Source organism: Corylus avellana, chromosome 3 (genome assembly GCF_965113065.1).
Source record: "Corylus avellana chromosome 3, dhCorAvel1.hap1.2, whole genome shotgun sequence".
NCBI lineage: Eukaryota > Viridiplantae > Streptophyta > Magnoliopsida > Fagales > Betulaceae > Corylus > Corylus avellana.
This window is the reverse complement of record NC_142492.1, coordinates 10,526,681-10,539,945: the sequence shown is the minus strand read 5'-3', so window position 1 is coordinate 10,539,945 and position 13,265 is coordinate 10,526,681. Positions and strand designations below refer to the sequence as shown.

The 13,265-nt window shown below is 34.8% G+C and overlaps 2 protein-coding genes across 2 annotated transcripts; both read right to left on the bottom strand.

The window, feature by feature from the left end:
* Nucleotides 1-631: 631 nt before the first annotated feature.
* LOC132175268 (short-chain dehydrogenase/reductase 1) lies at nucleotides 632-2,465 on the bottom strand. The gene is made up of 4 exons (XM_088514634.1): nucleotides 2,414-2,465; nucleotides 2,060-2,303; nucleotides 1,361-1,555; nucleotides 632-1,194 (listed from the first exon to the last, which is right to left on the bottom strand). Exons 1-4 carry the CDS (start codon nucleotides 2,449-2,451, stop codon nucleotides 817-819), a joined length of 855 nt encoding a protein of 284 aa, XP_088370760.1. The 5' UTR covers nucleotides 2,452-2,465; the 3' UTR covers nucleotides 632-816.
* A 6,562-nt stretch (nucleotides 2,466-9,027) lies between these two features.
* On the bottom strand, nucleotides 9,028-11,929 carry LOC132174350 (short-chain dehydrogenase/reductase 1-like). The gene is made up of 5 exons (XM_088514571.1): nucleotides 11,919-11,929; nucleotides 11,547-11,790; nucleotides 10,581-10,655; nucleotides 9,619-9,801; nucleotides 9,028-9,405 (listed from the first exon to the last, which is right to left on the bottom strand). The coding sequence occupies exons 1-5, from the start codon at nucleotides 11,927-11,929 to the stop codon at nucleotides 9,028-9,030; spliced, it is 891 nt and encodes a 296-aa protein (XP_088370697.1).
* Between the last annotated feature and the right edge of the window lie 1,336 nt (nucleotides 11,930-13,265).

Sequence of the window (13,265 nt, the reverse complement as noted above, 5' to 3'; positions counted from 1 at the left end):
GTGATTTCTGAACTTGTTCTCTGCTTTTATTTTTATGTTACAGTGTATTGGTTGTGTGACTTAAGTTCGATGTTTGAAAGAACTTCTTGAACTGTGAATTCTAAAAAGGTCTTCTTTCTTATATCAGTATATGCTACTTCCCTTATGCACCACTCTGTTTCATACATAAGCTTTTAGATTTTAATTTTTGAGTATGATTTTTACTGACTAGTGGAAATGTATCCATTAATGTCTTCTTGTGATGGTTTTTTTTGTTTGGAACCAAAGATTTATCAATGTCTTCTTTGGTTTTGGAACCAAAGATGTATGCTGACGCAGTTTTGGTGTGTACCCGTATGTATATAAGGTTGTGTATAAGGGTGTTTTATTCATCAATGCTTACTTTTAATGCCATCTGCGATTGAAACTTTCAAACTGTAGTTTTTTCAATCAGAATGCAGATGTTTGAGCTCAGATCCATCTCTTTTCGTTTAACATATCCCGTCCAAACAGGGGAGCTTGCTGTCCGGACGGCCACTGCATGGGGGTGAAAATCTGCTTGCTGGAAATTGTGTCCGGACAGCTCTATCTTCGTGTCCGGACGCTATCATGTATTTGAGCTCTTGGATTGCCTTGTCTTGTGAATGAATCTTGGAGCGTTGGAACTTCCATTTTGATCACCGAATTAGCCAACACAAGAACGAACACCTTTCAAAATACATAACATATAAAACTTTCTAAGTGAAAAAGTAAAACAACTACAAGAACCGTAGGAATTGTTACAAAATGAGACATGGAAATGAGCAACTACATTGTAGTGTACCAGTTATATATGAGTTAAAAGGTTGACAATTCCGTCTTATAAAAGAATAGACCGGAAGGTCCACCTTCTGGCATCAAAGCCAGCATGACAGGACCTTGAGCTCCTTCTTCAACAGACACGCCCCCGGTTTTTCGATTCAAATCCGTTTTGACTAGGCCTGGAGTAACTGCGTTAATGAAAATATTGAGGTACTTCTTAGCCAGAACCCTTGTGTAAGCATTTAGAGCTGCCTTGGAGACAATATAAGCAGGATAATTTGAAGGCCAGACTTTGACTTGTATCAGATTCTCCTTGATGTCTTCTAAGAACCCTTCCACCACATTGTCCACTTTCTCTTCTGTGAGGCCATCTACATCTCCTAGCTCCTTTCTTGCATTCTCATTTGAGATATTCTGAAATACAAACAGAAAAATTAAAAATCAGAAATTACCGTGAAGTTTCCAAGTGTTTTGAATTGTCATGATTTGATTAACCCTGTGTTAATTTGTTGAGGAATCGTGCCTTTTTCCATTGTTAGTAGCATCTAACTTTTATATAATATTGTATATATATTTGTACCTTTAGCCATCCGAGGGAGGAGGAGACATTTATTATTCTTGCCGAATTGGATAATTGAAGAAGTGGAATTAGTTCTTTGCTTACTTGCTTCATCCCATAATAATTTGTTCTTATACAATCCGAGGCTGTTTCATAAGTTTGCTCATAATCTGTCTCCAAGCTTCCGATAATTGAAGTAATCCCTGCATTATTTATCTGCAATTTGAAACAATTTCAATATATATCAGAGTACTAAAAGAGGGGATAATTAAGAACACGATTTCATCTACTTAAATTGGTCTTTGTTTTTCACCAAGCAAATGACTTTTTGTTCATCATGATCTAAAAAACGCTACATGATTTCATCTTAATTCAAAACTATAGACTGATTAGAAAGGTATCTGTATATGATTATTTATCCTCCTTAGACCATTGAATAAGGGTTCATCCATATTCATCATTTTTTCTTTTTCAAACATCCATATGAATTTCACATCTATACAAGTCAAAGTCATATCTTCCATTAAAATCAAAGTATCCTACCAAGGATCTAGACATGCAATACAGGCAGTTAATATGAGAGGGTAGGTGGGTCGCGCACCTATAGGGTAGTCCAAACCAGTTCAGGGCTTTCCTATCCAATCGCATTAACTGCCCGTGCAATACAAACAACTAATTATACGCGATCACAAGTAGCAGAGATCGAGTTGGATTACATACCAATATGTCAAGCTTCCCAAATTGGGTTCTGATGAAATTTGCAAAAGATGAAATGCTAGCCTTGTCCACCACATCAAGTTGATGAAAAATCACATCGGAATATCCAGCCGCCTTGAGTTTTTCAATAGCTTCACTGCCCCTCTTCACATCTCTAGCAGTTAATATCACCTTCACCCCATTTGAAGCTAGCTGCTTACATATTTCAAATCCTATCCCTTTGTTGGCCCCCGTAACAACTGCAATCCTGAAGCAAAAAGTTTGAAACAAATGCAAAAGCAAAGAACTTAAGGGAGAGTATTAAGGATGTTTCACTACTCATATTAAAACGTTGTTGGTAAAGATGCAATTAATTACCTCTTCGTCATGTTTGTTGACTTGTTTCCGCTATTCATTGACGCCTGTTTATGGGAAGTTTATGGTTTTGCTGTTGGTTTTATGGTTTAAGGTAAGGTTATGGGGTATTTATAGTTGGTCATCTCTGGGTTTTCTACGCACGCAGTGACATCTTTCTACTAATTGCTATCTTCCATGTTAGTTATTACGTATACGTATAGTGTTCAGTAGGTGACTTGATTTTCTCATCAAGTCTTTGACTTATTTTTCCCTCCCACACCTTTTGTTGTCTCTCATTTATTATTGCTTAATTTGGCTCCTTCCTTGAGAAGCTTAATTATTTTGACCGACACTTTTCTTCTCAACCATATACGGCGCCATTCGGTCATTTTGTCAAGAAGAAGAAATAAGCTGAAATTGCCGAAAAAGAAGAGCAATTTGAGAGAGATTGATGCAAATCAGTAGGGGTGTCAAGGCGGTTACGGTTAGCGGTTATTGGCAATAACCGCTAACCGTTGGGTTAGTAAATTTCACTAACCACTGGTTTGCGGTTAACCGCCTTAGCCGCTAACCGCTAAGGCGGTTAGCGGTTAAGTATAATATCAATACTTAACCGCCTTAGCGGTTAGCGGTTAACCGTTGGTTAGCGGTTAATGAAGTAGATAACCGCCCGCTAACCGCTTTTTCAAAATTTGGCTTTTTTTGGGCCTTTTTGGGCTTTTTTTAGGGCTTTTTGCGCTTCCTTTTTTGGGTTTTTTGAGCCTTTTTGGGCTTTTTTTAACCCTCTTTTTTTCTTTTCTTTTTAGTGTCTTCTTGAGCCCAATTGCTATAAAAAGAGCCCATATTGAAAAATAAAAAATATTTGACCCAAAATTTACATTTACTTGTACTTTAAAAAAATTTCCTTAAATATTAAATCATAACCGGTTAACTTTTTTTTTTTTTAAAAAAAAAAGCAACATATAAAAAAAAAAATTCAACACAACATATAAAAAAAAATTCAGAATTCAGACAACTGTCACAACATATAAAAAAAACATATAAAAAAGGTTTAATACAAAGCATATAAAATAAGTTCAAATAAAACATTAAATGATACAAATAAAACATTAAAACTTCATCAATCCTCTCATTTGGTCCTCTTGCAAATCCTCTATCAATTGTGATTATCATTGTACATGAATCATATGATTAACTTGTAAACTTATGACTTATGAGTTATGTCATATTATATATGTATTATTTATTATTATATAATCATATGATTTAATGATCAAGTCATCATGTGATATAATCATATCAATTATAGTGATAATATATAAATTACTAAAATTATAATGATAATACATTAATACTTAAATTTTGTTTATAAGTAACACCTTGGTTATTGTTTAATCCAATGTCAATTACTTAATTTGATATTATACGAATCATATCATCATTTTACATTAATAATATGATTCACTTGAAGTCTTGAATAAAGTATTTGAATTGTCATTGAATCATATGATTAAGTATTGATATTATACATTGATATTATTCATATGCATATGTAGACTTATATAGATTTATAACATATATAGACTTATAAGTTTATAACATACATTGGAAATAAGTCTCTAGATATTTAATTATTGTATTAGTATGAATTGGTATACTTATGAGTTATGTCATATTATATATGTATAATTTATTATTATATAATCAAATGATTTAATGATCAATTGATCATGTGATATAATCATATAAATTATAGTGATAATATATTAATACTCAAATTGTGATTTAATTATTTTAAAAAAAAATTGTGATTTAATGATCAAGTGATTATATGATATAATCATATAAATTATAGTGATATTATATTAATACTCAAATTGTGATTTAATTATTTTTTTAAAAAAATTGTGATTTAATGATCAAGTGATTATATGATATAATCATATAAATTATAGTGATATTATATTAATACTCAAATTGTGATTTAATTATTTTTTTAAAAAAATTGTGATTTAATGATCAAGTGATTATGTTATATGTATAAATATTTTTATAATTATAATTGTAAAAATATATTATATAAAAAGGCGGTAGACCCAATAATCGCAAACCGCAAACCGCTAGGCGGTTATAGTGGTTAGGCGGTTAGCGGTTAATGCGGTTAAGCGGTTAACGGTTATAACGGTTAGCGGTTAGCGGGCGGTTTTTAACCGCCCGCATTGACACCCCTACAAATCAGAGAGCCTGGTCTGCAACTGTCTGGATGAGCCTCAACCCAAGAGCTTCGTCTGCAAGCTTGTTCGGAGACCGTCCAGACGCCTATGTTAATTTTGTTGTTTTTAATGTTTTATGTCTGTGGCCGTCCGGACTGCCTTAAGTTCCATCCGGACGAGCTCCATAGAATTTCAATACGAGTTAGTTTTGTTATTTTATTAGGTTTAAGGTTTGGGGGCTTATAAATGCATATTTTATAGATCCTAGAAACGCAGTTGTTATTTATGATTGAGTTTTGTTCAATAAAAGGCCTCAGAGTTGAGCGTTCTTCTGTTTTTCTTTCAAAACCTAAAAAGTATATAGCGTTTTAAATAATATTTTTTAGATCCTTTAATAGAATCAAGATCTATAAATACATATCCATTTATTATTGTTGTTATTCGCTGCAGCCCACTAAGTTACGTTGTATCAGAGATACACCATTGAGATTGTGTTTTGATAATAAATTTCTCATGGATCATTTCCGTCAATGGATATAAGTTTGGTATGGATTGATTATTTATTTTTTAAACCGGATATGGTGCGGCAAGCATCAAAAGAAGACTATAAGATTGGCGTGCAAAACTGTTGACAAAGCGGATGAGATCCCGCGGGACAGGAAAGACAAGCCTATTATGAGCTTTAAGCGACAACAATCTGGTGCAACGCAAAACCAAATAAAAAAGCTCATCATAACAAATAAAAATTTACTGCTAAAAGTCAAGGTTGAGAGACTTTTCCAGTACAATGAAAATGAAACCATTTCATGCTCTAAATTTTATTTTATTGTATTTAATAGTATATATGGAGCTAAATCATTTAAAATTTTTAAATAGCATGACAATATATACACCATTAGATGTATGCAATTTGGGCAACCCCAATAAAAGGAGGCTATAGGGCCCACATATCTTGTGCAAGTGATTTCTATACACTAAGCTGCTGATGTACGGTGGAACGGATACTTGACCAGCTTTATTAGAAAGATCATAACTCGAGTTGCGGACATCAAATTGGAGCAATCTTGGTGGTGTTGGAAGCTAATTCAAATATCTACAAAGTCATGTTTCACGAGGTTTAGCTAATTTCAATGTTTGCTAGGTCAAAACGGACATGGGGCCTAAATTGAAGTTTCTGAAATTTGTGTCCAGGCGCTGATCCAGCATGTTTGGCCATGTTGTCGAAAGTGAAGTCTCTAGAAAGCTCGTTCGGACATGGCTTATGGCTGTCTGGACACGTCTCTATATTTAATTTATGCACTTTTATCTAGTGCCTATTTGGACAGGGGTATATCCCGTCCGAACGGACCTCGTAGAATTACAAACAGACTTTATTTCGTATTACTTTTAGGTTTAGGGTTTGGGAGCCTATAAATATATGTTTTATAGACCCAAGAACGTAGCTTTTGATTATATGTAAGTTTTTATCAATAAAAAGTCTCAGAGTTGAGTTTCTTCCTTATTTTCCTTCAAACCTTAGATAGACTCTATCGTTTTGAGAAGATTTCTTAGAGTTTTGATAGATTCAAGATCTAGAAATATATATTTATTCTTTGTTGATATTCTTCTTTACAGCCCACCAAGTCATGCTGCATCAGCTGCTTAGGGCAAATGGGCCTTGCAATCCCTTCTATATGGAAAAGGATCAAGATTGGAGAGGTCTCCAGTTAATGGCCAAGATGGCCTAGGAAATATTCTAGGGCTATCATGCTACCACGTATCCAAAATATCATTTACTGTTTTAAAAATAAATCAAAAATAAAATAATATAATATTTTTTTTTTTTGGTTTTTTGATATGGCCCTTGGGGGTGGCCGGACCACCCCCGGCCACCCCAAGGGCCACCATTTGGCCTGAAGCCACCCCCAAGGACCGGTTGGAGGTGCCTGAAGCCACCCCATTGCCCTTGGGCTGGATCGGCTCTTCACACAACATGACTTCTTCTAATGCTAGATTTCTCACAAGAAAACAATCCCCTTATGCCATCACACTATACATTTTCTCTCTCTTTACTCTCTCCATATTCATATTTCAGTTCTAAACGAGGAGTATGTTGGAGGAAGATGAACAAAAATCACTTCAGTCTAAGCGTGTATGGTGGTTTTTTCAACCTCTTTGTTTTGGTGGACGTTTTTCAGACTTGGGTTTTACTTCTGGTGGCGTAATTTGTTATGGGTAGCTGGGATTTCGCAGAATTTGAAGACTTTGGGGTTAGATGTTTGCATTTTCATTCTGGGGTTTGTGTTTTTGTTTGGCCCTTGGGGGTGGCCGATCCACCCCCAAGGGCCACCGTCTCAACCCATCACACCACAAATACTAGAAAAAGGAACCAAGCTGCAATCGTCGCCCATACCCAAGCCATCACCGAAGAGCAACCAAACTCTTGATCTTCCAATTGTTCCACCATCCCCAATAAAAACAAATCAATCTAATATCCAAACAGAATAAGAAACCCAATCAGAAAATCCAACCCTTTTAGAAAACCCAGTAGCAATCCCAATCACCCCCATCCAATTGGCTAGCCACTTATGTTATCAAAACGTTGATGAAATTTGAGGGGCATCCGGCGGAGGAGTTGAGTTTGCAGAGAATAGAAATGACATGATTGCTGGGCAAGGCATCGAACAAGTCACACTTTCAGGTGATCTCCGGCGATTTTCTGTTCCTCTTGCGGCCCTTGGGAGTGGCAGATCCACCCCTAATCACCAAATCAAAAAACAAATAAAAAAATTATTATTATATTATTATATTTTTTTATTTTTTACTGAGTGGGATACGTGGCATCTTGATGGCCTTAGGATTTGTCTAGGGCTATCCTGGCCATTGGATGCATTGGATGCGGCTTAGGTGCGGTAGTGAAAAACTACCGCACCATGCGGTAGCCAAAAACGACCTAGTTTGGGGTCATTTGGGGTAATAAAAATTTTTTTTTAAAAGAAATAATATAAAATTAATTTAATATAAAAAAATTCAATAATTTAAAAAATAAAAATATTAAAAAACTAAAAAACTCAACTGCACATCATCTTCATCTTCTTGTTGCTCCTCTTCTTCTTCTTCGGCTCGTTCATTTCTTTTCTTCTTTTCTTCTTCTTCTTCATCTCCCCCAATTTGCATAAAGTTTTTTTTTTTTTTTTTTTTTCACTGCCATTGACCTTTTTTTAAGGCAAGCATAATTTTCCATGCTTTATCCATGGAAAATGACAAAAGCATATAAAATTCATTTTTATATAAAACAGCCAGGGATGGACCATTTTTTTTTTAATCCTTAAAGGAAAAAGTGTGAGAGTTGGGGGAGATGAAGAAGAAGAAGAAGAGGAGGTGAAGACGGAGAAGTTTTTTGCTCTGACACGAAGCTTTAGGGAAAGCTTTTTGCTTTGATACAAAAGCATATAAAACTACCCCGGGCCAGTTACCCAGAAATCAAACAAGAGCAGGACCCAATAAAACTCACAATCATTCTAAAACCGACATTTTCTTTCCATTCCCCAACTTTTCTCAGTAACCAAACAGAATATCCACAAACTCAAGCTAAATCCAGAAAATTAATAGAAAAGAAACCCTCAAATTCAATACCCATATGAAATAGGACCCATAATTTATACCAATTGAAATTGAGTTTTGAGTTTAGAGGCCTCCGGGCTCCGGCAATGGTTCACCGGAGCACGCCTGCACTGCCCACGGCGCCACCTCTTCCTCTCTCTCTGCCTCTCGGTTCACTCTCTCTCTCTCCGCCTCCTCTCTCCCTCAAATCTGTTTCTCTTTTTTTTTTTTTTTTTTTTTTTTTTTGACATGTCCACACAAGGGAAGGGGGAGGGGGGATTCGAACTAGTGACCTCCGCTTCATTAGGGGTGGTCTACAGCCGATTGAACTACCTCTTAGGGACCTCAAATCTGTTTCTAGTTCTCCCTTCTTTGTTCTTTTTTTAGTTTTTTTTAATATTTTTTAGTTTTTTAATTATTATTGTTTTATAATTTTTAAATTTTAATGAATTTTATATTATTTGTATTTTAAACATAGTTTTTTAAAGTGGAAAATGATACCGTTTTCCACTAACCGCAGGCATGCGGTAGTTTTCACTACCGCATGCAAGCCGGGTCTCCTGGCCATTAATAGGAGACCTCTCCAGTCTAACAGGACTAAAGAGGATCCGGATCCGTTCTCTATAAGGTTGCCTAAATTGTGTGCAAGTGCAACTTTAGGCAACTATTTATAGGAAATTCCGATTGATATATAAAATCTAATATATATATAACACAAAATAAATAACTTTTATTGATCAATGTAAGTGAAAAGTATAACAACTACAAGAACCAGAGAAACTACTACTATAAAATGTGACATGAAAATGAACAACTGCATCGTTTTGCACTAATTATCACTTAAAAGGTTGACACTTCAGTCTTATCAAAGAATAGGCCAGAAAGTCCACCATCAGGCATCAAAGCCAGCATGACAGGACTTTTAGCTCCTTCTTCAACGGTCAAGACCCCAGTGTTGTGATTAATATCTGTCTTGACATAGCCCGGACCAACTGAGTTAATGGCAATGTTGGGATACTTCTTAGCAAGAACCCTTGTAAAAGCATTCACAGCTGCCTTGGAGACAAAATAAGCAGAAAAGTTTGTCGGCCAGCCTTTGACTTGTATCAAATTCTCCTTGACGTCTTCTAGGAACCCTTCCACCACCTTGTCCACTTTCTCTTCTGTGAGGCCATCTACTTCTCCTAGCTCCTTCCTTGTATTCTCATTTGGGATATGCTGAAATTCCATTGTTGTTAATTAGCACCTATGACATAACAAAAAGTGTCTACATTCTGATATATTGAGTTCATTTGAGTTCGTAATTTCAAAATGTACAACTGAAAAATAATGATTTTAAAACGTTCAATTTGAAAATAATGCGTTCAAAGAAATGCACCATTTTACCCACGATTTGAAAACGCACTCTCTAACGATATAATAATATTGTACCTTTAGCTGTCCCAAGGTGGAGGAGACATTTATTATTCTTGCAGAATTGGATAATTGAAGAAGTGGAATTAGTTCTTTGCTCACTAGCTTCATCCCATAATAATTTGTTCTTATACAATCCGTGGCAGTTTCGAATGTTTGCTTGAAAACTTTCTCCAAGGATCCACGATTTCCAGCTACAACCTGTGTACATCATCGAATGCAGTGGTAAATGATGTAGCATATATGTTTGAAATCATTTGAATACTATTTTATTTTGGACAAAGTTTTCTTTCAGATCAACCCAATCTAAACTAAAATTGATTTGTTCACATTTTTAATAAAATTAGGGAAAAATGCAAACTTAATATTTGTGGTTTACCTGATTTGCAAATTAGTTAGCTCTCTGTGATATCAAAATGAATTCAGAGGTCTCTGAGATATGCCAAAAAAACAATATACTCGTTCATTAACTTAACAAATTCCGTTAGTGTGACATTGACTTAAATATGACACGTGTCACAATTTTAATGGTTCTAACGTATTTACATTATTAAAATCTGTTAAATCAGTTGATGAACTATAAGGAGTAAATTGTCTTTTTGGTACACCTTAGGGATCCTTGAATTCATTTTGATACCACTGAAAGTTAATTGCAAATAAGGTAAATCACAATGACTAATTTTGTAATTTTCTCATAAAATTAACCAAGCATGTACGTGGCATCTGTCCTTAGTGCATGTGAAAATGCATATAAGAATAATATACTCTAAAGACATATGTTAATTTAATAAATTGTATTTGAGGAATTTCCTTCATTCATGTTTGAAGTAAAACTTCGTCCTTTTATTTATTTTTATTTTTTGCATTTATGAGACTTTCTTTCCTACAGTGTGGGAAGGAAAATATTAAACTATATATTGTCTGGATTATACTCTAAATTTAAAATGCTGATAGAGATTATATTACATTGGGAAACTTACTTCATCATACCCTTGTTTTAAGCCCTCTTGATCTTCTGCGTTGATTATGGATCCAGCAATCCCTGCATTGTTTATCTACAATTTAAAATAATTTCAATATTAGAGTACTAAATGGGGGATAAGAACAAGACTTCGTATGGTTATTGGTCGTTATTTTTCACCAAGCAAATGACTCTTTTTTTTCCTATTCAAAAAAGCCGGCGGAGGAGATCACTTATGGCTATTTTATCTAAGTATGACCATAGTAGTCCCTACTCGCTAAGACCCGTACATGGAGGGACCAAGACGATGGGAACCGCATACTGTTTCTTAAGTCCAACTAAATCATAACCTGAGTCAATTCCATCAAGAAATCAGTGGGACCTAAAACAGCTAATACTAATAGGATTGATGATTCTTATTTCAGAAGTTAAACTCTCACCTTAGTACATATCTAAAATCATTTGGAGAATTTTATTGAGACCACTGAACCACTACCATTAATGGTAAACTAAATGACTTTATTTTCATCAAAAAAAAGATCACATGATTTCATCTTAATTCAAAAGTATAGACCGATTAGAAAGGTATCTATATAATTAATCTTCCTTAGCTAGACTATTGGATAAGGGCTCATCCATACTTATCCTTTTTCGTTTCTCTTTTCCATACTATGAACAGGTTGGAAAAGCAGCCTAGTCAAGCAATAGGAAATACACATCCCTATGAATTTTGATATTCCCATCTACAAATCGAAGTCATATTCTCCATAAAAATCAAGTGTCTTACCAAGGATCAGAACATACAATGCGGGCAGTTAATATAAGAGGATAGGTGTTCCCTTACCTACTTAAGCAGGTGTCTAGACTATACAAATCAGTAAAAGGCTTAATTATCTACGGTATCCGGTCACGTTAGCCACCCATGCATGCAATACAGGCAACTAATTACACCCGATCACAAGTATCGGAGAGTTGGATTATGTACCAATATGTCAAGCATCCCAAATTGAGTTTTGATGAAATTTGCAAAAGAAGAAATGCTAGCCTTGTCCCCCACATCAAGTTGATGAAAAATCACATCGGAGTATCCAGCAGCCTTGAGTTTTTCAACAGCTTCATTTCCCCTCCTCACATCTCTAGCAGTTAATATCACCTCCACCCCATTTGAAGCTAGCTGCTTACATATTTCAAATCCTATCCCTTTGTTTGCCCCCGTAACAACTGCAATCCTGAAAAAAAGAGTTTGAAACAAATGCAAAAACAAAGAAATTAAGATCGATGTTTCACTACTTACTACGATATATTATAATATACATCTGAGGTTCATATTAAAACATGTTGTTAAAGATGAAATTACCTCTTCGTCATGTTTGTTGACTTGTTTCTGCAATTCGTTGACGATTATTTATGGAAGTTTGTGGTTTTTCTGTTGTTTGGATGGTTTAAGGTAAGGTTGTGGCGTATTAATAGTTGCTCATCTCTGGGTTTTCTACGCATGCAGTGACATCTTCCCAGTTGCTATCTTGCTTGGCTACGTATACTGTGACGTCTATAAAGCTAAGTTTAAGACTTGTTACGTATACTGTGACGTCTATTAACTTTTGTGAGCAAGACAAAGAAACAGACATGGAATGGGATATAGTTTTAACATTTTCTCTCAAATTCAAGGTTGAAGCTTGAATTTGGAAAAAAAAAAAAAAGGATTAATTTTTGTTTTTTTTTAACAGGATATGGTTCCACAAGCATAATAAAGAAGACTATGAGTTCTACAACCATCAATGAGATATGCGAACACGAGTTACCAACCTTAATTATTGCCATATGTGTATCAGCCAAGACGGTCTGATCAAGATTTTTCGAGGTCTCTTTAGATCCCATTTTCTTGTTCCTTTCCTTTTCTTTTCCTACCTTCCCCGAGTAGTACTCTCGTACTCTTAAAGTATTTTAAGGAATATCTTATTCATGTTATTTTTGTCTTTTTTTTTTTTTTTTTTTTTTTTTTTTTTTTTTTATGTTATTTTTGTCTTAATAACACTTAATGTGTTGTTGTGTTCTATTTTGTCGAGCATTATAGTGGGAAAGGCTGTGGAGCCCCCCCTATGGAGAAAAGTAGATAATTTAGTATAACTTGAAGTAGTTTTGTGGCCAAAGTCAAGTCACGTGGCCTTTTCAGTCCATAAATGTATTATAAATTAAGTTAGAGGGTTTGATGTTTTAGCTGAAATGGGAGACTTAATCATTACTTTAACATTTCTCTTTATATGTGAGCTCAAACTCCTTAATAAGTGAGGCCTAACACGTAGAATATTTAATTTAAATGGGAGGTGAATTGATGGAGTCAAGGTTCGATTCTAGGACCTTTGACCCTGATAACCAAGCTAAATCACCACTTTTACCAAAAGCTTAGACTTTGAATATTTAATTGAAATGGAAGTGATTTGACGGAGTTAAGGTTCAATCCTATGACCATCGGCTCTGATATCATGTTAAATTACCAGTTATCTTAAAGCTTAAACTAATAAGAAGAGGTAAATTTAATCACTTAATCATTAATTTAATACTCTCCTTACGTGTGCTCAAACTCCCTTTTAATAGGTAATATATAACAACATGCAGCCTATAGAAGGTGATCTATCTCTTGACTTTAATTTGGAAAACTTAATTTTCCGCATATAAAATAAGAAAACAACCTGTTCATAACTAT

Excerpts from the sequence above, each read along its gene's own strand:
- LOC132175268 (XM_088514634.1), bottom strand. The coding sequence starts at position 2,451 with ATGAATAGCGGAAACAAGTCAACAAACATGACGAAGAG. Across the intron at positions 1,556-2,059 it reads TTGGGAAGCTTGACATATTG|ATAAATAATGCAGGGATTAC; the intron begins GTATGTAATCCA and ends TTCAAATTGCAG. Across the intron at positions 1,195-1,360 it reads CCTCCCTCGGATGGCTAAAG|AATATCTCAAATGAGAATGC; the intron begins GTACAAATATAT and ends TTTGTATTTCAG.
- LOC132174350 (XM_088514571.1), bottom strand. Across the intron at positions 10,656-11,546 it reads TTGGGATGCTTGACATATTG|ATAAACAATGCAGGGATTGC; the intron begins GTACATAATCCA and ends TTTAAATTGTAG. Across the intron at positions 9,406-9,618 it reads CCACCTTGGGACAGCTAAAG|CATATCCCAAATGAGAATAC; the intron begins GTACAATATTAT and ends ATGGAATTTCAG.